Genomic DNA, 25,235 nt, shown 5'->3' with positions numbered 1-25,235 from the left:
ACCAACCCTCCTTGCTGAACGTGGGTTTATACCAGTTTATTTAAAGGGGCAGGCTATTTTAAATCAAAATGTGTTTTAACAATCTATACAGTAAAAACGTTTAAAAGTAAAGTTTAACACATACAGCAATAAGTTCAACCAAATCGTTCAATGCAGCGTCTTTTGATGACGATAAGACGCTTTTTATTCTCATATCAGAAACAGTTCCTGGGATCGAGGTTGCAACATGCTTAGATGAAATTTCCTGGGATCGAGGTTGCCATTATATCTATTTTCTTCATTCTATTGTCGAGATTCTTGCCACATATATTCACTAAAAACCCAGATTATATAACGATTTTAGAAATATTAGAGTGCTCACTGTTCTCAGTGATACTACAAGCAACGTAGTGTGCGCGAGGGGAGGATGCATATCAAAAAAGATCTGAGGACGAGGAAGGACAGGACACGAAGTCTCGAGAAATAACATGCGGCTTTATAGATTGCCACTGATCACAATATCTACTTAGGACTCAGATTTTGAACAATCAAAGCAAGACGGGCAAGATGGTGGCGATAACTTCGGTAGAAATTCCTCTTCGCGATACAGATGAGGTAAATATTTTACATGTAACGATTTCTAAGACTTAAGCTTTCTGCAAATTGCACAGATATAAAGACTTTTAGCTCATTTATACAAAATTTAAAAACCTTTAGCTTACTTAGCTATAGCTACAAAAGGCACACAGTCCTTTTAACCATCCTGATTGGAGGTAAAAATTTCAACAGTTCTGCAAATCTGACGTGACAACATGCAACAAGTCGCCACCTTTTACATACGGATATTTTCCATAACAGTTCATGCTGTTTTTTAACACCAATAGGTTCATATGGGTGACGCTAACAACACAGCCCAATCTTTGGACATATAAATGCCCAGTCTTAAGACTGGGCAAGGCATCACAAGATTAAGCAGGAGACATGTTAGGCCCATATTCAGACACCTTTTAGATTTTAAAGAAGGGATGTGCCACACAAGCTCTGTTGTTTGCAAGACCTAACAAACATTCGCAGGCACATTAAAAATTATATTTGGGGTATATAGCTACACAAAAAACGAATTTGCAGGTACTGTTAAATTGACCAGGCCAGTCTTTGCACACAGTAAAAATCGTAGCTAGCTAGCTAGGTGTAACTAGTGTGTATTATAAATTTAGAGTTTTTATACAGTCTGTTAGTAGCCAAATTTTAAAAATAAAATGTTTATATAGTTAGCGTATAAACGTACAATTACGGACACGTACAATTACGGACACTTTAGTAAATTAAAGTTTTCCACCACTTAACCTTGTATTTCCAACTTTATTTCACGATGTCTTGACTCTCCTACTCAAAGCCGTTATGATTAATAGGTTTCGTTCGATTTGCCTCGCTGTTTCATACCAAAACAATGGATTTAAAAAACTCGCTTCTTTTCGCTGATTTTTTGTTTCGTGCGACAAACTTATTCTAACAAATCATTTTATATCTTATTAATCAAGGTAATTATTATTTTTTATTTTATTTTATTATATAATAGCTATAGTAACATAAAAAATATATATGGCAGATTTTTAGCGACCCGAAGTGTGTTTTTCGGCCTCTGGAAAAAAAGCAAAATGTTATGGCAAAATCACGCTTTTTTCTCATAGTTTGTATATGTGCGCAATATGATTAAACTTAAAATATAGTGTTATTTATGAGCTCTCCTTCTGTACATCATTTCTTTTTATGATTTTATGTTATAAAATCTCTTTTTGCTTCAATACCATGTATTTCGCATTATTTTAGCCATTAAGCTTTGGTGAAATGGGCCCAAAACAAAAATAAAAAAAGTGGTCCGAAGAAAATTTGAGTAACGCCCTAGCAGCAGTTAAGGATGGCATGTCATTACATAAGGCTCAAAAAGAATTCGGCGTTCCAAAACAGACCTTATCCGACCGAATTCGGGGAAAGTATAGAACGACGAAGGCAGGAAGGAAAACAGAAATGACACCAGAAGAGGAGACAATGTTAATTCATTATATCAAATACATGGCTTCTATTGCACACCCGTTAAGTATTTCAGCAATAAAAGTTTTTGCATGGAACATCGTAAAACGAAGCAAGCGTACCAGCTCGTTCAACCGTGTCAGTGGTCCTGGTCATACTTGGTGGGACAGTTTCAAGAAACGTAATTTGCGAGAAATTGCCCTGCGAAAACCCGACGGCCTCGACAGAGGACGTTCTAGAATGGCCAATGTGACTGTTATAAAACAGCACTTTGGTCTTTTAAGAAAAACATTGGTCGATCTTGATATCCTCGATAAGCCAGATCGAATCTTCAATTGCGACGAGTCAGGTATCTCCATGGATGCTCGCGTTGAAAAGGTTGTCGTCTCAAGATCAACTAAGCACCCCTACTCTGAGAGCAAAGGAAATAGGGATCACATCACTGCCCATGTCGCTGTATCAGCTGCTGGAGTGCCGTTGCCTCCAATGATAATTTTTGAAAAGGCTTTCCCATCCGGTCCTTATGCTAGAGATGGTCCTACCAATGCTCAATACGCCCATTCGCCAAACGGCTACATGGACATCGAGCTTTTTAAACAGTGGTGTGAAAAGCTGTTTATTCCTCAGACAAGATACATACAAAAACCAATATTGTTGATCTTGGATGGCCACGGTTCTCATCTCGATATAGAGATGATAGATATGCTAGTGGAGAACCAAATCCACTTGTACTGTTTGCCCCCTCACACAACCAATATACTCCAGCCATTGGATGTGTCGATTTTCAAGCCTCTAAAGGTGCATTTCTCAAAAATTACAGATAATTTGAAGCTTGCAACCATGGGCCACACTGTTCCACTAACTGTGTGTAAAACAAATTTCACTGCGATATTTAAGGCAGCGTTTGAAGGATCGATGGGGATCACCATTATTAAAAATGGATTTCAGAAAACAGGGATCTGTCCATTCAACCCTGACGCCATCGACAAGGAGCGATTAATGCCAGACAACAGCGTTGATTTTATTTCGTCCGCTCCGAATGGAAACAATACTGTAACATCCACAACACCAGCAGTACCAGGTTCTTCAACAGGAGCATCTTTTAATTCGTTGCCTGGTGGCTCTTTTTCTACACCAGTAATACCTTCAACAGATGCTTCTACTCCACCGCCCTCGTCGATTGCAACAACACCAACCAATCTTCCCACTGCAGCAAGCCCTTTCACCTCCACTCCAACAACACCTGTAAATCCTCTCGTTGCAGCAGGTATTATCCCAGCGTCTTTGGTTGATGCCTTTATATTTCCAGCGCCAAAGCCTAACAAACAAAAGAACACCAGGATTATTACTAAGGCGAGAGTTCTCACAAGCGACGAGCATCGACAAGCGTTTCGAGAGAAGGTGGAGAAGAAAGAATTGGAAGAGAAGGCAAAAGAAGAAAGGAAAAAGGAGAGAGAACGAAAAAAACTAAGTAAAGAAGCTCTGCAGTCCGAAAAAAAAAGGCGAAAAAGGGTTATGTTGAAAACCCGATCTGTGCGACAGAAAAGAACAATGATATCGTTCGAAAGTGATGACAGCGAGTTGGATGACGGCCAAGAAAATGAGATAGTTGAAGAGACGGAGAGTGAGTACGAAAGTAGCAGCAAGGAAGAATTTGAGCGTGAGACGCACTGTGCTATCTGTAAAAGGTCAAACCCACCAGTTGCTTGCAACAAAATCATCTGGATTGGTTGCGATACGTGGTTTGCATGGTTCCATGGCGTTTGTGCGAGAGCTACAAAGGCGGAATTGTCAAGTGACACATATTTATGTTACAGTTGTCGATTTGAATAAAAAAGGAAAATAAAAAATCTCGCTTTTTTAATGTTTTACCATTTCCCGCTAATGATCTGTAACGACTAAAAAATGTTTTGTTGGGTCAATTTTTACGTGTAATTACGGACACTCCTTAATTAAGTCAAAACTTGTTGTGAGTCAAAAGTAACGTTTAAACACTCCCTTCCAGTAGGAATAAATACAATATACCTGCCGCTGACCCTCAAAAATACAAAAAACAGTGTGTCCGTAATTAAACGTAGGTGTCCGTAATTGGACGCAGGCGGTGCTCGGCTATAAACAGAAATTGTGGTGAGGCAGGTCCAACAATGTTTGGAAAAATGGTTCCAACGTGTAGCCAATAGATAAATCTCCCGTTTAGAACCATGGGTTAATTATTTCGATGGATTTTGTTGCGGTAAGACGCAAAGACCGTAAAAGTGTCCGTAATTGTACATTTATACGCTATGAATAATCAGATAAATATATGTAGCTAAATGAAACTTTACATGTATGCGAGTTTTACGATGTCGTTTAACGATCTCATGTCTACATAAAGAACCTTCACATATCTTTTGTTTGTACATGAACTTAATTGCTTTCTATTGTTATCGTTGTGCGCGAGTCATAACAATAAGATTCGATGAATCCTTTTTTTGTCACATGTAACATGTATGTTATTGTTTAAAAGTGTTAAAGATCGCAATAACTTTATTGAAATATATTATTTTAGAAAAATGAACTAACACGTCACGAAATTGATTTATATTTGAAATTCAATGGTCTTGATATTTAAAAAAAAACTAATGCTGCTACTTTTTAAAACTTTTAGTAATAGTTCTTTATCATCGAAACATTTTTTACAATGCAAAACTTTTAAAAGTTCTTCTTATAAAAAGCAATGTTAAACAACACAAACGGAAAAACCCTACATTCAGGACTTTTCCCTTCATGATAAGATTTCAAAAACAAATTAAATTACGTTCTTAAACTTTTAAAATGCGATCTAAAAAAGCTTTTTCTATCGCTGTTCTTCGTTCTTAATTTTTTTAAATGCAATCTAAAAAAGCATTTCTGTTGCTGCTTTTCGTTATTAGACTTTTAAAATGCGATGTAACAAAGCTTTTCTATCACCATTCTTCGTTCTTAGATTTTTAAAACACGATCTAAAAAAAGAATTTCTATCGCGTTTTAAAAATTTATCAACGAATGGTTTAACATTTCTGTTCGTGATTAAAAACAATAGATGCCTGAATCTTTGTTCAATTATATTTTCTTTTGTCAGCGCTCGTATAGAGCTTTTCTAATTCATAGGCCACCAAATTGACATCTCCCAAGGTTTACAAAAAAATATGTTCGCCGAAATTAACCGGCCTGTTTGTCGTTGCTGCTGAAATAACTAGGACGCCATGTGGTCAGATTTAAGTTATTTTCTTTCGCTTGATAAAGATGAGAAAACTTTGTATATTAAAAAGCTCACCCTAGCCAATGATGAGGTATTACCAGATCCTTGTACCTTAAAAAAAGACTGGCAAAACGATCCAAAGTATTTACCAGATATAACATTTGGAGATATCCATATGTACTTAGTGAAAAGTCCTAGTAGTGGTATCACTCACGAGTCGATGAAGGCTTTTAAATCATTGGATTCATACAACTTTTTTTTATGTGGTCATGTACAAGACGTGCTGACGAAACCGAATTAAGTAGCATTCCTGAACCTCAAGCCTTTTTAAGCCACAATTAAGAAGGGAAGACCAGCGCAATGAGGTATTCAAGATAGCAAAGCAAATGAAGAAGACTAATCAAGATATTGTAGGTGAGAAGTGTATACGTAATGATGAAGGTGATTTGGCTAGCACAGAGGAGGAAAAAAGGGTAGCTTGGAAGAATCATTATCAGAGGTTGCTTAACACTGAGTTTGATTGGGACGAGGATAATTTGTCTGATGATGATGTTGTAGAAGAGCCAGCTATGCAGATCAAGACAGAATGGGTAGTGGAGGCTATTAGGAAATTGAAGATTGGCAAGGCTGCAGGAGTATCAGGTATTGTTGCAGAGATGGTAAAAGCATCTGGATTTATTGGAGTTGAGCTTATTACAAGTCTTGCTAACCAGATTATAAAGGATACTATTCCGAGTGAGTGGCAGTCAAGTGTAATAGTGAATTGTTTCAAGGGCAAGGGTGATGCATTAGAAAGGGGTAACTGTAGAGGTTTGAAGTTGGTTGATCAAGTAATGAAAGTTATTGAAAGAGTGATTGATAAGTTAAATAGAGAAAGAATTGATATAGATAAGATGCAATTTGGTTTTGTTCCAGGGCGTGGCACTACAGATGCAATATTTTTACTCAGACAGCTTCAGGAAAAGTATTTAGGAAAGAGATCTCTATTTTGCCGTTGTAGATTTAGAGAAAGCTTTTGATAGAGTGCCACGTAAAGTTATTTGGTGGGCTATGAGAAAATTAGGTGTGGATGATTGGCTAGTTACGATGGTACAGTCTATGTACAGCAATGCTAGAAGTCGTGTCAGGATTAGTTATAGAAGAATTAGTTAAAAAGTTTGAGAAGTGGAAGAAAGGACTAGAAGAGAAAGGGCTGAAGGTAAACACAGCAAAGTCTAAAGTCATGATAAGTAGCATTGCAGCCAAGTGTGACCTTGTAGTTGGAAAGTGGCCTTGTGGAGTTTGCAGGAAAGGGGTTGGTAGTAACTCAATTTTTTGTCAGACTTGCAAGCATTGGGTACAAAAGAAGTGCAGTAGTATTAGTGGAAGGTTAAGAGCTGACATACAGTTTGTATGCAAGCGTTGCAAAGGTGAGATTATAGAGAATGAAGTATTTCCAGCTTTAAAGATGTACAACAGTGGCTTGTTAGAGATAGTTAAGAACTTCTGTTACTTAGGTGATATGTTGGGCAGTGAAGGGGGTGTTGGAAGAAGTGTTACTTGCAGGATAGGTTCTGCTTGGAAAAAGTTTAGAGAGTTACTTCCTTTATTGACTAGCAGAGTCCTGTCAATTGAGGTAAAAGGTAGGTTGTATGAAGCCTGTGTAAGAAGTGTTATGTTGTACGGTAGTGAGACATGGGCAGTGAAGCAGGAAGATCTTGACCGTTTAGAAAGGAATGATATGAGAATGGTCAGGTGGATGTGTAATGCCAGTCTGAGAGACAGAAAGAGTTCAGATGAGCTAAGAAGCAGGCTAAGTCTCCGTAGAATTAAAGATGTTATCCAGATAAGAAGATTGAATTGGCTGGGGCACTTGGAAAGAATGGAGGAGGATAATTGGGTAAGAAAGTGTAGAGACTTGATAGTTCCTGGGGCAAAGCCCAGAGGCAGACCGAGAAAGACTTTGCAGGAGGTTATAAGGACAGACTTGATAGAGAGGAAGTTGAGTTTAGATCTAACACAGTCTAGATCAGATTGGAAGAGGGTCATTAATATACCTCGTCCAACCCATGCTAGCATGGAAAACGGACGTTAAGTCGAGAATGATGATGATGATGATGAATTAATTAATAATAATCCTGAAGAAATTCAATCAGAGTGCAGAGAGCTTTATTACGAATACAAAAATGGCTACTGTGACAGTCAGTACAAAAATTTAACGAAAGTTACAAGAGAACAGCGCTTGTCAACAGCATGGCAAATTCATAGAGCAGGTAGAATCACAGCATCTGTCTCAAAAAGAGCATATAAATTAAACCAAAATAATGAAAATTCTAAAAAAAAATTTACAGAAACTATCATGCAATATTCTACAAATATAACTGTAAGAGCACAACAATACGGTATTGACATGGAAGCAAGAAAGTGACAAGACAGAAAAGCTGTATTTTATTTGCAAGAGACCAAGCTTCCTACCAATGATTGCATGCAAATCTCAGTGCAGTCAATTATGCATGTACAATTCTGAAAAAATTTTTTAAAGCTGTTTGGCAAATGACGTCGCAAGGCTTCTCTATCAGGCCATATTATTAAATGGCATGTCTCTCTAGATATGATAGGTATCCATCTACGATATATTCGACAAGCTACTGTCTCGCTCAAGCCAAATCGATACGGTATTGACATGGAAGCAAGAAAGTGACAAGACAGAAAAGCTGTATTTTATTTGCAAGAGACCAAGCTTCCTACCAATGATTGCATGCGATGGCAAAAATTGTGCAATAGAATGGTATTATTATTGCTGTGTAAATTTACTCTGTGCACCTTCTGGAAAATGGTTTTGCGAAACATGCAAAAACAAAAAACATTACAATAAAGAACCTATTGTGCAACAACACTTTTGTTAATGTTTACTAACACACATATAACTGACATAACAGAATCTATTAAGACAATTTGCGATATTTGAATAATTGACTGCAGGATACTAAACTTTCAAAGTCTCCCAATAACACGTTCTACATGTATACGAACATTGGAAATTTTCCGGGATATCGCCACATCACTTGCACTCATTTGTGCTTTCCCAAGTGCAAATTTAGGTATTTTCAAGTAAGCACCCCTAGTAGCAAGATCTTGTGCTATCGTAAAACCACGATCAGCCAGTATACAATCGCCATGCTGCAACTTATCAAGAAATCCACTTTGTGTTGTTATTTTCTTATCAGAAGTTCGACCACCATAACCGCGTGACAAAAAGCTAACAGCCCCAGCTGGTGTTATTCCGATAAGATATTTTATTGTGCAAGTATTTTTGTAGTTGGACCATGTTTGTGCACGTGCATTTAGGCTATATGGTCGTTCAGCAAAAATCTCAGTGCAGTCAATTATGCATGTACAATTCTGAAAAAAATTTTTAAAGCTGTTTGGCAAATGACGTCGCAAGGCTTCTCTATCAGGCCATATTATTAAATGGCATGTCTCTCTAGATATGATAGGTATCCATCTACGATATATTCGAGAAGCTACTGTCTCGCTCAAGCCAAATCGATAAGCTAAATCTTTGTTTAATAGACCTAGTTTTAGCTTCATAAGCACCAGCAACAAATGATCACTATGGGAAAGTTTCTCGCTAAAATATCTCACTTTTCTAACGAATAACGACAGAAACCATTCAAATAAAGCAGGCGTGGTAATCCCAGTATAAAAATTCAACATATTTTCAGCAACCACAGTATCATAAGAAAATTTGGTGCTTGAAGCATTTTCTAAAGGTTGAACCACATTATTCTTGAGTTCTAATAATTCCACCCTAGCTGTAGATAACTCTTTTTGAATGACTTCTTTTTCCTTTTGGAGACTAAAAATTTCTTGCTGCAATTTTTCCAATGTAACTTCAGTTTGTGAAGATTTCGTACACAGCTCTGCATCATTTTCAACATTGTCTACACCTGTATCAAAGTCAGCATCAGTGTCAGTGTGACTAGATGTAGAAGACATCCTTCTTTTTTGTACTCGCTCAAATCTGTGTAGCTTTTGTATCCGAACTTTGATGGCACGTAATCTGGATGGTGTGGGTCTTTAGATTTTTCTCCTAGAATATAAAAAAAATTTACTAAGACTTTTTTGTGGCTCATTTAGTTATTATAAATACTAAATAGCTAACTAGGTTAGCTAACATTAAAGAGTTTAATTTTATATATCCAGCAGCTACATCTAAATAACTAGCTGGCTATACGGATAACATTACTTTTGCTGTTAAAAATTATGTTTTATATAAAAAGGTATTTTTATTTATCAGATATAAAATGTTCACTGCAAATTCTTGAGTTATCTATTTGTTTTTCTGTCCATTTTTCTCTCTTTATTGCTTGTACCCAAAGTTGACGTAGTTTCTTGCTTTCTTCGTTGTGACCGAACGGTATGCGATAAAATTTTATTGGAGCAGCCTACTGCACAACAAGAATCAGGCATTTCTTCAAATATAAGTACAAATCACAACCAGAACCTCTTGTTTTCACTGGCGCTACTATCCTGCCATCTAGTGCACATGCGTTCGGTTCTGTAAACACGCAATCCATCTATACAACAATGGGACACACGCAGTTCATATAACCTAATTAAATTTCGCGAACAAGACATGAACTCTATTGTTTTCAACATGCCAAAATAGCTCATGTATTTAACAATAGGTTAACAATAACAACGAAAGTTCTGATGCTACTAAAAGCTCATGCGAAGGTGATAACTATCGCGTACATGTCAAGTTAGATTCAGGCAGTACTGTAGCTAGCTGATAACTTCATTGGATGAAAAGCTTATCTAACTAACTAGCTAGCTTTAGCCAGCTAATATAGTTAAATAGTTTACATGGTATAATTTTGGCCTTTTGATTTGCCCAGAAAAGTTTCAATTTAAAGTTCTTTTTAAGAGGTAGCTAGCTACAATTTAAAATTGTCATTGTTTTCTTTGACTTCCACAATTCATCTAAGATTGGACAAGTGCGTCCATAAATTGGGCAGTCTAGTCCAATCCAAAAAAACCTGTTATAATTTTGTAAAATTTTGCCACCCAGAAATAAATATCATTCATGTTACCAAGCGCTTTCAAGGATATAGTTAAATCTCTTCTATGTATCCATCTTTAATAAAAAACAATGATTAGATTATTATTACTATTATTATTTACCCAGGATAGCCTCTTCAGTTTCTATAGAAACTGTTATCAATGAGGGTCCTGCGAAGGGGGTTCTAGTGCATTTAAAGCTCCCATTGAGCTATGGAAGGCATGCAAGCACAACAACTGCTCAGAGACAACCGCCTAAGATATCAATCTTATTCTCAGTTCTCAGGATCAGTTCGCACTTTATAGTCTCTGGCATGACTCTGGTTTGAACCCAAGACCTTCGCACTGGAGGCGAATGCTCTACAACAAGGCCACCAGTCTTGCGAGTGTGGTACAACTTCGGCAGATATGCTGAGATTCGATCATCAAACAACAATTTTTTTACGTTTTAATAATCCATTTTTTAAAAAGTTTTGCATGTTAAGCAATTTTTGAAAAGTCTTTATAACTACTTTATTTTCTTTTTTTATAGGTGATTGAATTAGATTTTGATCAGTTACCTGATGGTGAAGAGGTTTTAAGTATTTTAGAGCAAGAAAGTGCTGTTCTGCATATATGGATCACATTGGGAGTAAGTACAAATTGATTAATTAAATTTAAATATCAAAGGATTATTTTATTTTTTATGTTTTAGGAAATAATAAAAGTGGAAATATTGAAAATCATGCTCCGTGCCTTAAGGCAGTGATACACGATCTGATTAATCACATTCGATTTGTGGAAATTATATTGAGCATTAATTAAATTGAACTGATTTTTGATAATTTCCTTTCGATAAAAAGTCATTAGCGAGCGAAGACAGGCTTGAACTCGCTTCTGTTACAGTTATTATTACAACAGCTACAAATTTAAGAAAACGTTAGAAACGGAGTGTGTTATTTATTACTAAACGAATTTCGGTTAGAGCAAGAAGATTATTTTAATTTTCTTTGATGAAAATCTCGTTAAAATTTATTTTATCTTTTTTGTTTTTAAACGTCCTCTATTAAAGCTTTATTTTTCACATAGAACCTCACATTTTTCTGAACGCATATTTGATGTACAGATTTTAAGCATTTTGATTGGTTAAAAACTTTTCGATTAATCGAAAAAGTTAAACTGGTCCGACTTTTTAAAAATCGAATTTGAACTCTAAACATGCTGAAAGCATACAATTTTTGCATGATACACATCCAATTTGTGGAATTCGACTAATCAAATTCGATTAATCGGATCGTGTATCACTGCCTTCAGTTGTATTTTTTGAATTAAGGTACCTAGTTGTAATATTTATACATGTTTTTTCAGCAACAATACTTTAAACAAGGAAAACATGATGACTTTGTTAAAATATTTGAAGCTGCCTGTCGTGGTAAGTGTTTCATATTACAGGTTCAACACATCATTTAAAGGGAAGAAACGTGCCTTCCTGTTGTTGGTTTTATAACTTTTTATATGTTTTTTTATTATTACTGTTTTATAACCCTAATTTACACCTATGAAGCCTTTTTGTCACTTCACATCTGCTAGATCACAATATAATGGACATAGCTGTAAACTACCAGAAATTTCTATGGGAAGCCTATTGTTTGTAAATATAATATATGTACATGTAAATTTGACAAAAAAAAAATTATTTTCTGTCCTCCCCAATAATAAGTCATTTTTGATTTATTTTCTATTACATTGACAACGAATATTAAGTTGGCTCCAATAACCTTCAAAGTACTTTATACTACATTCCTGCTTAGTTTCATCACTTCAATAAGAAGGAGGCTACGGAGTCTAAAGAGCTAAGTATTTAACAACATTTTTCTTTTTTAACAGAGGACTTTTCAACACCCAACTTGGAATATAAGGAATACCTTCAAGATAAGATGGTTGTTCTCGACTCACTGGCTGCTTACTATGTACAGGAAGGTAGAGGAGAAAAAGATAAAGACAAAAAACGAGAGCTTTTTACAAAAGCAACTCAACTATACACAACTGCAGATAAAATTATTATGTTGGATCAAGTAAGGCATGTTTGCATAAAAAATATGTTAAAAAAGGTTAAAATTGCAGCATAAATGATATATTTTTTTATTTAGAACCATTTGCTTGGCAGAGCATATTTCTGTCTGTTGGAAGGAGATAAGATGGACCAGGCTGATGCACAGTTTAATTTCGTCCTTGCACAGGTAACTAAAGACTAAACTTATACAGCTTTACACAAGCTTTACAAGTTGTACCTTAATTTGACTGTTGAAGTGTTTTATGCACCACTTTGATTTTGGCTTAAAAGATCTAACTACATTGACACTGAGCAAATAAACAAAAATCAAGAAACTAAGAAAAAGCCTGTTCTAATCTTTAGCATCTTCTTTTTTAGTCCACAAGCAACATCCCTGCATTGTTAGGTATATATATATATATATTTGGATGCAATTGTTATTGTGTGCTTTTGTTCTTGTTATATCCAAAATTTACAAATTCTTTTTCCAGGAAAGGCATGCATCTCCTTTCAGAAAAGAGATTATAAAAGTGCTCTTGCGTATTATAAAAAGGCACTACGAACCAACCCCAATTGTCCGGGTAAGTAAACACTTTGAGAGATGTTTTGTATTTGTTATTGATTTTTTATGCTTATAACTGTCTTTTTAGAAGTTGTAAAGGAGTTGTAAATTTTTAAGACATTTGTGTATAAAGGAGTATATTTCGATTTCTCCTTTATAGCTGAAGTACGGTTGGGTATGGGACATTGTTTTTATCGGTTAAACAGACTAGAGAAAGCAAGGCTTGCATTTGAGCGGACGTTAGAGCTTAACAATAGATGCACAGGTGCTCTTGTTGGTCTTGCTGTTCTGGAACTTAACTCGAAAAAGGTACCTTAACTATCGTGCTTGGTAATCTGAAATAACCAGTTGTGAGACCATGGAAAAAATCCATTACTTTCTCTGGCTCACAGACAGACAAATAGGATTATAATATAGACCAGTTGGTGGCTCTTAAAAAAAGCCACGCGTTCAGCTTTTCTTTCTTCTCTCTACCTTTTTGCGGTACTCTGTACCTTTTTGTGTGACAGACGTACACAGGTATTATAATCCTTCTTCTGTAACAGACAGACAAACAGACAGACAATGGCTATTATTTTAGAGATTGGTAACTTGTGCATTAATCCACGGATTCCCCCTGTCTTTATATGTTGCATTTACTTTGTTAATTTAAGCTCACTACATTTTTTTTTATTGCAGAGATAAAAATTTTCAAATATATCTACCTACCATTATTTTTATCTTGTTTTAGCCAGACAGTATTAAAAATGGTGTCCAGTTGTTATCAAAAGCATATAGTATAGACAACCAAAGTCCGATGGTTTTAAATCATTTGGCTAATCATTTCTTCTTTAAGAAGGTAAATAGTGGATTTTATTTTTATATTTTTGTGTTTGTTAGCAAGGCAGTGGCACAATCAGTGTCTGTGAGAGTTTGGAACTTTTTTTATAGTCTGGCATAAATGGCTCGCTTAAAGTGGCTAATTTCTTTATATTTTTAATTTGTGCTTTTTTGTGATATAGTACTTCTCAATACCAATAGCTGCCCCCCAGTAATTTAGTTGATGAACCTGATAAAATGAAAAAAATAACAAAAAATTTATTGAAGTAAAAGCTTTTTTAATTTTTCGTCATTGCGATGCTTGACTAAATGCGATTAAAAACTTATAGGTTATGGTCATTCTAACATATTGTATATTCTATATGTTGAAAACCTTTTAAACCTTGTTTTTTTATTTTATTGTTTTTATGTATTTCCTACTTATGTATGAATCAAGTAGATTTAAATCCTTCAAATTTTACCCTTTGTAAAGCTTTTTAATTTCTTTGTACGTAGAGCAATTGTTGACGTGATCTAATTTTGAGTTTTTGTTAGCTATTTTTCTGAATTCCTTGAATTAATAAAATACATTAAAATCATGACTACTATTATATTGTTATAGAATGTAGCAGATAAAGCGCTAATCTTATTTATGCCAACGTGAAAAGCTAGACTCAAGAAATAGAGCTTTGTATCAGCAATCTTTTGCTCAACTTAGTCAGAAAGAAATTGAATTATAAAAGCTGTAGGTGTACATTTCTTCAATAATTTTTTTAGGATTACACAAAAGTGCAACACTTAGCGTTGCATGCATTTCATGGCACAGAGGTGGAAGCGATGCAGGCTGAAAGTTGTTACCAACTTGCTCGTTCCTTTCACGTACAGGTATGCACTGTAAATTCCATTCTACCACTGACGCTTTGAAATATGCAAATTAGAAATGTAATTATTATATTTTCAGGGCGACTACGACCAAGCGTTTCAGTATTATTATCAAGCCACACAATTTGCTTCTACTAACTTTGTGCTACCATGGTTTGGTTTAGGACAGATGTATATTGCCAGAGGTGATAATGTAAATGTAAGATGTATATGTTTATTTTATACAGTAATGCATTAACCTGTTTTCAAATTAATTGAATCACACTCGTTTAGTTTTGACCTTCTTAACCTTTTAAATTATATTGATTTTGGATTGAGGTAAGAATTAGGATTTCTGTTTCAGGACATCTATTTATCTGCATGTTATATTGCAGTTTGCAGTAACTTTTGAATGCTGTCTTGCAGTTTATTGTATTTTAATTTCAGGCAGCACAGTGCTTTGAAAAAGTGCTAAAATTCCAACCTAATAATTATGAAACAATGAAGATTTTGGGATCACTGTATAGTTCCTCAATGGAACCTGAAAAGAAAGAAATCGCAAAAGTAAGTTGTGAAGTCTTTAGAGTTTTTATGGTTTTCTCTTTCATCGATTGCTAACCTTGTGGTAGAGCATTCGCTTCGAATGCAGGAGGTCTTGGGTTCAAACCCCAGCAGAGTGTAAATCTTTTTTTTTCTGCTTAGCAAACAGCATGAGAATAGGATATATATCTTAGGCTGTTGTCTAGTTACCGATTGCTGTGCTTGCACGACTTTTGTAGCTTAAATGGGAGCTTTAAATGCACTAGGACGGTTTTGCAGGACCCTCATTTATAGCGGTACCAATAGGAACTGAAGAGGCTATCCTGGGTAAACATTTTCAATAATTTATTTATTTTGTAAATAGTTTTAATGCTAAAAACAAAATTGGCCTATTTGTGTTTCTCAAACAAAGTCTAGGTAATTGTGTAAGTAGAACTTCAGCCATTAGATAATTAAAGGAACATATTTAAGTTTTCACAAAAAAAATATTCAAGCAATTGTTGACATGTGAAGGTCATTCACAGGGTTTTTATATGAAAGCGTTTTAGTCAGTTTGATGATTGCAGGAAGCAAAAAAAGATTTTACATCCATGTTTACAAAGCTAAATAAATTTTGATTATTGTGTTGAATTTTTAATTTTATTAAAAGTTTTTTAAGTATGAGTTATTGTTACAATGACATATCATGTTGTGCTATGAACTAGTTACAGGGTGACCACTCCTCCTTAAATTCCTTTACCAGCATCTATAATGTATCTCCTATAAAAAGGTTCTGTTTTTATAAACATTTTGCAGACGATTTTGATTTGGTAAAACAAATCATGTGATAAAATAAAGTGATCAATTTTATTGCACATGCTAACTTAAATTTAATATGACGAGTGCTTTGTTATCAATTATTGTATGAGCAAAATCACAGGCAATTAACATGGTTCTTGTTGAGGTCCATTTCGTTTAAAGGTTTTAATTTATTATGTCTTTTGAATGAAGTTGACAACAAATCATTTTGCTATAAGTTTTTGAGTGGACAACATCCACGGCATTTTGTTTAGCTAAAATGTTTTTTAGCCTCTTTTTTAATGAATTATTCACAAACCTTTTGTGATAAAAAGCAGAATAAATTTAAGTGCATTCTCCACAATTTTAAATAACTAGTAGTATTTAATTTAAAGGCTTCCTGCTGCTTCTTTTCTAGGACTTGTTAGGAAGGTAACCAGGGATTTCAATAATTTTGTCTGCCATACTATCTCAACATTCACTAGACACAAATCAGTTTTAGCGTAGCACAAATCGCCTACATAAACGAAGTTTAATCCAAACTCGTTCCCAGGGTCTTTCATCTCTTGTATTTGTATAATATGTATAATTTTCCTATCATAGAACATAGTATTATGTAACATTAAAGATAGAGAACTAAAATTGGTTTTCTCCTTAATTATCTTTATTTTTTGATTTTTTTATTCTCGTTCACAGCAAAATATCCTTAAAAATGTCAATTTGTCTCCTTAATTCTCCTTAATATCCTTACTTTTCTCTTCATTTTATTAGTGGTCACCCTGAGTTATCAACAAACTCTCACTTGAATTTTCTTTCAGAACCATTTAAAAAAAGTTACAGAACAATTTCCTGATGATGTTGAAGCCTGGATTGAGTTAGCTGGTATACTAGAACAAACTGATGTTCAGGTATAAATATTTTTGTTTTACACCAACAACTGTTGTAAAAAAAATTAATTTTTTTTAAAGGATGTTCTCAAAAGATCTTTTCATTTTGGTAATCCTGCTATTAGTATAATTTACAACTGTTTTGTTTTTATCATATAGGCAGCATTATCAGCATATGGTGCAGCTTCCAAGATATTAAAAGAAAAAGTTGAAGCTGATGTACCACCCGAAATATTAAACAACGTTGGAGCATTGCATTTCCGACTTGGTAATCTAAAAGAGGCCAAGGTAGGAAACAAAACTAATGGAATGTGTGTGAAGTGTTTTATCTCTTGTGTTTTTTTTAATGTGATATTAATACAACATGCAAAATAGCAGACTTAGTTAGGAATTGACCAATACAAATACACCCTAAAACATGCCTTGATTAAAGTGTGCATTTTACTACACATGTGTCAAAATCTTCCTGTGCAATGTGCATTGCAATGCGATTTTGTTGCATGAAACAGTGGTGTTGCGTATGCAGCAAAATGCATGCAGCAATATTTAAAATTGATGTAAAAAGAAAGAATTATATGGCTAGTTTGATATATTGCCTGTTAAATCAGATATCTAGATCTATATTTTTTAAAACATAGCATAGTACAAAAGCTTTTTTGTAATTGTATTGGACAAAATAGCGAAACAAAAAGCGAGGTGTCAATCTGCTCGTTAATACTTTAACAGAAAATGCGTGTAATTTTTTTCACGAACGTAGAAGATTAGATAAAGACACATATTTTTAGTTTAGTGGTTTTGTAAAATCTGGCATAATAAACACGAGTGTCTGCGATAAATACAGGTCTGGCTACTGCTTGCTATAACCCAGAATTTTTAACGTTTTAGAAATTCTACGAAGCAGCTTTGGATCATTGTAAAGAAGAAAGTATGCAAGATGAAGCCTATTACAATGCCATCTCTGTTTCCATGCATTACAACACAGCAAGGCTTATGGAAGCACAGTTTGAGTTTGATAAAGCAGAAAAAATATATAAGGATATCTTAAGAGAACATGCAAGTTACGTTGACTGTAAGTGCAGCACTGTTTTTATTAACAAATTAAGAGAGGGTCGGACAGTAAGTTCTTTGCTGTTAAGTCAATTGAATGCATATTGTTAGGAAATTGAGATGTCTGAGTGTGCCGTCTTTTTTAATTGTATGCTTAAATTCGTTAAAGACATTGGAAAACCATATTGTTCCTTAAAATTGAGTCATTTAGGGTCCCTGAGGAAAAAAAAATTTAAGTTGGTAACTTTGCATATAGAGGTGGTGTTGGAAAATCTCTTTTCTGTAATCTGAATTTGTATTGATTGGCGTTATTTGATTGATGCACAGGGGAGATATTAAAATAACACGAAGCGAGAGACAATAAGTAATATTAAAACGTTTCTGCCATTTGATTTGGCACTGATCTAATAATTTCTTTTCGCCCGCATTCTTGAAGGAATTTTTTACGCCAAAATAAAATTATGTGTTTTGTATTTATACTATAGGCTACTTAAGGTTGGGTTGCATGGCCCGTGATAAAGGCCAGATATACGAAGCTTCTGACTGGTTCAAAATGGCCTTACAGATTGACCAGGTATAACAATTCAGCAATTACTGCTGTTCGGCAAACTTTCTCTTTATGAGTTGAAACTTCTAGCTTGCTTAGATTTTTAGGAGCTTCTACTTTTGATCACTGTGTGTGTTTCACTTGAACTTTAGGACCATCCAGACGCTTGGACGTTGATAGGTAATCTCCATCTTGCAAAACAAGAATGGGGTCCTGGTCAGAAAAAATTCGAACGAATATTAAAGCAGCCTGCAACAGCAAACGACACATATGCTCTGGTTGCCCTTGGTAACGTCTGGCTACAAACTTTACACACTCCTTCTCGAGATAAAACAAAAGAGAAAAGACATCAAGAACGAGCGATTGCTATGTTTAAGCAGGTGCTCAGGACTGATCCAAGGAATATATATGCAGCTAATGGAATTGGTTGGTGATTTTGTAATGCGTGTATAAGCTCTCCTGTGTGTAGTATTTGTACTAATCGCAGGCTCCTTTTAGGTTGTGTTCTGGCTCATAAAGGTCACTATCGAGAGGCAAGAGACGTATTTTCACAGGTTTGTAAATATTTGTTTGTTTTTTTGTCCTTTTATTTTCATTATTATTTATCTATTTATGTATTTGTTTGTTTCTTTGTTTCTTTATTTATTCCTTTATGTTTTTTATTTGGATCTGCTGAAGAAGTAAACATCACATATTTCGCAATTATACTTGTATTTTTGTGAAAAGAAATAAATTTAATGTAGGTTCGTGAAGCCACGGCAGAAGTTGCAGACATATGGTTAAACCTTGCCCATGTCTACGTTGAACAAAGGCAGTTTGTCAGTGCTATCCAAATGGTAAGGATGTGTGTTTAGAGACTGCTCTGTAAATGTAGAATTTGTGGACGACGTGATCAACATGGAATAAAAAAGGCTGACGTGACCAGACAAAATCGTTGTCACATAAAATGCAAGAAAATTTAAAAATGTCATATTTGAGGCTTTTTTTAGGCCGTAGGAAAAGGCACATGTTTGAGGCAAAATAACCAGATCGTACCAGATCTAAATCATTCGTTGTAAGATACTTTTGTTTTTTTTCGTTTAGTATGAAAACTGCTTAAAGAAATTCTATAAATCATACAGTGTAGAAGTGATGTTTTATCTCGCACGTGCTTACTACAAAGCTGGTCGATTGTCAGACTGCAAGCATTTGTTACTCAAGGTAGGTATAGTTTTTATCTTCGTAAATTGATCATAAACCTTGACCACTCATATAACAAGCCATGACCGCCCTTGTAGATACGAGTTTACTTTTGGACAACAACTAGCAGGTAGTACTTCCCGTGCGTCTAGTCATATTACATTTCCATGTTCAAACTGTCTAATGCTAGCCCTTGTAACGCCCTTGTAACGCCCTTGTAACACCAGGGATGCGCAACAAGGTAATTGTTGTCTAGAATTGATGATTCTATTGTATATAGATGTCACATGCATTATTCCAGGGTTTCTACCGTGTAGGAAAAATTCAGATAAATTCTTCTTTAAGTGTATTCTCTATCCATGTTTTGTTCTAACTTTGAACAGCCCAGTCCATATCTATCCATGTGTTGTTCCAACTTTGAACAGCCCAGTCCATATCTATCCATGTTTTGTTCCAACTTTGAACAGCCCAGTGTCCATATCTTTCATTGCATCTTTTAGACACGGCATGTCGCTCCACATGATACGCTGCTTATGTTCAACTTGTCTGTTGTCCAGCAAAGATTAGCCACTGGGGTGCTAAGAAACGAAAAGAGTAATCTCAAAGCTGTATTATCCGCCGTAGGTGATCTGGAACTTGCACAAAGGTAATTTTGTTTTTTACCAAAATAACATGCTGCTCTACCTGGTACCCTTATATTAATAATATTATAACCGGTAATCCAATCCAATATCATTTTGGAAGGAAATTAGCTAAAAAATGTAGAAAAAAATTCAAGAACATTTCCAAACGCTTTATGTCATATTTTTCGATTTGCTTGATATGTTACAGATTTCATTCAAGTTCTAAATTTGAGGTCTGAACCGTTCAACTACTTTACGCCTTTGTTACAAACATGAATAGATTAATGAATGCATGAATGAATAAATAAATGAATATATGAATGAATGAATGAATGAATGAATGAATGAACAAATGAACAAACGAAAGAACGAATAAATGAATATAGTATTAATTGAATAAATGAAAGAATGAATCTTAATATCATATTAGCTTGTATACACGTCTTTTTTAAATGTTTAGCCTGGATATTAAAGTTTCTTCTAATGTTTTTATTGCAATGCTTTTTACCAAAAGTCTTTTTTTTTTTAATTTATAAATTTGGGTGACAATCATTTGTCATCAATTTTAAATGACTTAAGTTCCATTTTTTTTTTTTTAGAAATTTCGAGTATTTAAGCAAATATGGAGATCGTATGAAATTCGACTTAGCGCATGCGCGATCTGAAGCAGGGTAAGCTAACAATGTTTGTATTTGTTATTTCTTCTTAAACGTAACATAATATGATTTGTGAGTACAATGCTGAATTTTTTTTGTGACCCAGTCGGAAGTATTTTATATCATTTGAAAGACCGTCGTGTTTGTTCTTAAGGGTGGAAAGTCAGAAGGGAGTGAAAAGGTTTTTAAATCTCTTTTCAGTCGTTGTTCAGATTTACTGAGTCAGGCTCAATACCATGTACAGCGCGCACGAAGAATAGATGAAGAAGAAAAGGAAGTTAAAAAGAAACAAGAAGAAGAAAGAGAAATGTTAAGAAAAACAAAAGAAGAGGAGGAGGTATGGAAAAAACTCTTGCCGCACCCATTTCGTTACAGCCTCGATTTTGAGGCTAAGTTGCTTGCTTTAATTTTTAGATGAAAAAAGTACAACAGTTGGAAGATGAGAAGAAGCAGTTATTAGAGAAACGTGCTCAGTTCAAAGAAGCTACGAAAGGTCTCTTAAAGTTTTCTGCAGCAGAAATGGCTGCTAAAGAAAAAGCTGCCAAGGCACGCAAGGTATGCTAAACTCTCGATTTGTAATGTATAATATACGCATCAATGTGACTCCGCCCAATCCGCCACCTCCTCCCTCCAAAAAAAGGCGTTAAAAATCAGTATTAAGACATAAACGCAGATGCCTTTACTTAACGAATGGTTTTAATTTCTCCGGATTTTGCCTAGATTAGCAAAATTTTGTACTCGCGATATATTTTTCAACATATATACAAACAAATCATATCAAAATAAAAAGTCAAGAATTTCGGTAAAATTTTATTACCGAGTAAAAAAGAGCGAACTTTCATTCACGCAAAGAAGAACAAAGTACGTCGCCAAAAGCATGAAGGATCAATAAAATGTTTTATTGAGAAAAGGTCTCTATTACAAAAATAATCTATAACAGCATTTGCAAAAATTAATACCTACGAAATTTAAATTTTTAACCATTAAGATTACCGTTCCTTATAGAAAAAGGATAATTTGGATGGACTAATAGCTACAAGCAGTGATGAAGATGAACTCCCTAAGAAAAAGCAAGAAAGGTTGGTAACTTCATAATTTTTTGTTGAAAAATGTCAGAGCGCTCGATTGACTTTTTTATATATTAACGTATTTACTTTATGGCGTGGATTAAAAAATATTCCCGTCTCTCCAATAATCCCCGCATGTGGAATTTCTGTCTATTTTGTCGAATGTGCACCCTAAAAATGCATTTGCTAAACGTACGAGTTTTATGCATTATAATTTTGTGACCTTTTTAAGAAAAATATTCACTCTTCACTAGTGTAAACCAACGCTTATTTCTAAGATTGAAACGCTAATCCTGCAGAGGGAATAATGGAGTAAATACGGTATTTACAGATCGTGTATGTTGCTGAAATGTTCATTTCAATTTGCATTGGGATCCTTTACTGCCCATTGGCCAGCTTAGCCTTAATGAAGAATTAAAAACCTACGCAAGGCACTTTACCGCTGCAAACATCTTGGTACCGTATGACTCTTGCTCTTGTTTTAAAAAGCTGAACGCGGTTAAAAATAATGTAGTTATGTTATTAAATTTTAAGTTAAGATATTTTAAAAAAGACATAGGCAAACACAAGACTTACACAATTCTTCTGAAATTACTTTATCTCTATTATATTTCCCGCCTACCTCTGTCACGCGAAATGGTACCGCTAGTAGCGAGACGCCGCGAACAATGCGGGAAAAAAAGGACAGGAGAAGCCGTGGATTTTTTCACAGATTAACTACTTGTTGTTGAAGGTTTATCATTTCTTAACATGATCATGTTTAAGAAACCTTCAACAAATAATATGAATGCTAAACAGACAAATCGAAATAATCCCTTCAATAATTGAATTATTTGAGTTACTTTTTCCTTAGGAGAAAGAAGAAAAACGTGGAATATGATGAAAATGGAGAACCTCTACCTAAAAAGAAAAGGTAATGATGTTTTCTTATCTTTTTCTATCTTTTCTGTTACATCACCCGATCTTTACAAACTATATGTACGTCAAATCAGAAAGAGTTTTTTTAGTGAAATTTAAAGTGATACTTCAAAGAGCAATATTAACTCTTAATAGTTTTGTGAAAATTTATGCCGAAGATTTGTTATACACCCAATCAATATTTATTTTAATGTTTCGAATGACATAACTTTTTAGGCAAAGAACAAAGGAACCGAAACCAAAGAAGGAGCCTAAGATGTCAGCTAAACAACAGTTGAAAATTAAATCAAAAGCAACAGTATCATCTGATGACGATTCAAGTTCGGACGATGAACAAGGTCCTGTTATAAGTAAACCAAGGTAAGTTAAACCATGCATGTTTTTACGCAAAGATAATTTCAGACCATGTGGCAATAAAAACTAAAATTATTTTGTTACTTTTTTTTCTCTTTAAGCTTCAAAAGAATGAAATCATCGTCTAGCGAGAGTGAGGCCATGCCTTCTGAGGCGAGTGCGAAAGACAGCAACTCGGACTCTGATAATGAAAAGAGTTATGTACCGAAAAAAATTATTAGTGAAAACGAAAGCGATGGAAGCGATGCTGGCGAAACATCAAAACAAGTTCCTACCGACGACGGAAAAACCGAAGAGGATGCGGGGCCGAAAACGAAGCGAAAAGCAAGGATAATAAGCTCGTAAGTTTGACAGCTTTTCTTAGGTGGAATAGAATTGTGGTAGCACAATAACTCGGGTACTAAAATACTCCGCAAATTAATTTTCGCTTGAACTTTTTGCGTGTGTTTTGTGCTGACCTGTTAATGTGGGAATCAAGTGTTTTTCAAGAAATATCTATATTGTTTTATTTCAGCTCTGAGTCGGATGGAGATTAGAGAGTCAGCAAGTCCAAATTGAATCAAAATAGCTGTATCAACCGAAGAAAAACAATGTACGGATTAGCACATCGAGACAGATTTTGCGTGTAAGCCACAAAAAGGACAACTTTTTTTGTAAATTATGAAATATTTTTAATATGTGACGTATCGTTGCCAATTTTAGCGTCTCGTGTTGTTTTCTTCTTTCTTCTTTTTCTACAAATATGATTGAGGACAAATCACTTTCGTTTAACATTTACAAATTCTAACATATGCATTTTTACACGCAGGTGCGATACAAACTCAATAGGAAATTATTAGAGAGGCGGCTTATTATTTCCACCTATACCAAAATGACGGGTTTATTCAAGAAGCGGGAATAATAGAGTAAATACGGTATTTGTCAGTTGTATCATTAGCGTAGTTTTTTATGGATGTTTTTTTTTAAAAAAGAAACCTGTTTATAAGAAACTAGAGGCTGGGGCTTCCAAAAAATAAGAAACTTTGAGTTCTGGATTTTTTAAGCTTTAAAAAACTGAGAAACTAATAAAAACAAAAAATATGTTTTTATGAACACTTTGTACATAACGCTTGTGTGTGACTGAAAAACGTACCATAGTCAAGTTGATGTCGAACTGTATAGCGCATGTTTTTCAATTTTTATCCAATTGAACAAAAAGTAAATACATGTCAGGACAGCTTTTAGGTTATCTGAATGCAATCAGAAACCAAATAAGAAATTTTCAGTACTAAAATTGACAAAAAAATTATGAAAAAACGAGTCCTCGAGCCTTTCACTGTTTTTTTTTTAAAAAAAAAAATACGTTGTAGGTTGTCCAACTTTTTTAAAATAAGCTCACTCCCGCTCCCTCTCCCTCGGGTTGCGTTGATCATGGAATATGGTCTTTAACCTGCGTTAATAGTCAACAAGAAACAAGTAAAAAAACAGTTATTTTGTTCCGCTTATAAAAAAGGGTGTGTACCAGTGCAACCGAAAAAAGTTCCTTTGAAGAATAAGATAATTTATGGCATAAATTAGAATTAAAAAAAAAATGAAAAAGTGGAGGTGCGGGGTTTCGAACCCCGGGCCTCTCGCATGCAAAGCGAGCGCTCTACCACTGAGCTACACCCCCGATAAGTACCTGAAATTACAAATCTTATAAAAACAATATAATAACATTCAGCAAATTACATGGTTGATTTAACATTAAATAAAGTTTTTAATTTGTGCATAGTAGTGGTAGTATTTTTACTTCCATGATGTGAACTTCTGAAAATTTAAATGAATGCACTTTTGAAAATAAGAACCAGGAAACTTGGCTTTATTAAGTCGAAATGTTTTATTTTTCACATGTTCGGCCTATTTTTTTTTTTTTTTTTTTTTTTTTGCCAGCAAAAATTATTAGTCCCCCACCCACAACCTCGTTCCCAGGGCATCTTGTTGTATATTTTGTCATCAGGAGTACGAACACATTGTGAAAAAGATACAAGATGCCCTGGACACGAGGCTGACATGACAAAAATTAAATTTTACTAACATACTAATTTTTATTTAGTTTATATATAGAAAATAATACTAGTCAATGAGCCTAAATT

General features: G+C 34.6%; 2 protein-coding genes and 1 non-coding gene across 3 annotated transcripts; 2 read left to right on the top strand and 1 right to left on the bottom strand.

Annotated features, from left to right (window-relative positions):
- Positions 1-396: 396 nt before the first annotated feature.
- On the top strand, positions 397-25,027 carry LOC130613335 (RNA polymerase-associated protein CTR9 homolog). Its single transcript, XM_057434688.1, has 29 exons — positions 397-594; positions 10,806-10,904; positions 11,621-11,684; positions 12,140-12,327; positions 12,403-12,492; positions 12,684-12,711; positions 12,797-12,886; positions 13,028-13,176; positions 13,598-13,705; positions 14,443-14,550; positions 14,627-14,746; positions 14,974-15,090; positions 16,662-16,751; positions 16,890-17,018; positions 17,616-17,799; positions 18,263-18,351; positions 18,477-18,750; positions 18,823-18,878; positions 19,068-19,160; positions 19,408-19,524; positions 20,004-20,149; positions 20,726-20,797; positions 20,984-21,119; positions 21,197-21,337; positions 21,788-21,861; positions 22,703-22,762; positions 22,984-23,127; positions 23,223-23,462; positions 23,636-25,027. The coding sequence occupies exons 1-29, from the start codon at positions 547-549 to the stop codon at positions 23,655-23,657; spliced, it is 3,276 nt and encodes a 1,091-aa protein (XP_057290671.1). The 5' UTR covers positions 397-546; the 3' UTR covers positions 23,658-25,027.
- Positions 1,597-4,087, top strand: LOC130613336 (tigger transposable element-derived protein 6-like). Its single transcript, XM_057434689.1, has one exon. The coding sequence runs from the start codon at positions 1,903-1,905 to the stop codon at positions 3,841-3,843; it is 1,941 nt and encodes a 646-aa protein (XP_057290672.1). The 5' UTR covers positions 1,597-1,902; the 3' UTR covers positions 3,844-4,087.
- Positions 24,701-24,772, bottom strand: Trnaa-ugc (transfer RNA alanine (anticodon UGC)). The gene has a single exon. It is a non-coding gene; the product is annotated as a tRNA-Ala (tRNA).
- Positions 25,028-25,235: the final 208 nt, after the last annotated feature.

The sequence above is a fragment of the Hydractinia symbiolongicarpus genome, chromosome 10, assembly GCF_029227915.1.
Source record: "Hydractinia symbiolongicarpus strain clone_291-10 chromosome 10, HSymV2.1, whole genome shotgun sequence".
NCBI classification, from domain to species: Eukaryota; Metazoa; Cnidaria; class Hydrozoa; order Anthoathecata; family Hydractiniidae; genus Hydractinia; species Hydractinia symbiolongicarpus.
The sequence above is the reverse complement of the archived record's forward strand: the minus strand, read 5'-3'. Positions and strand labels throughout refer to the sequence as shown.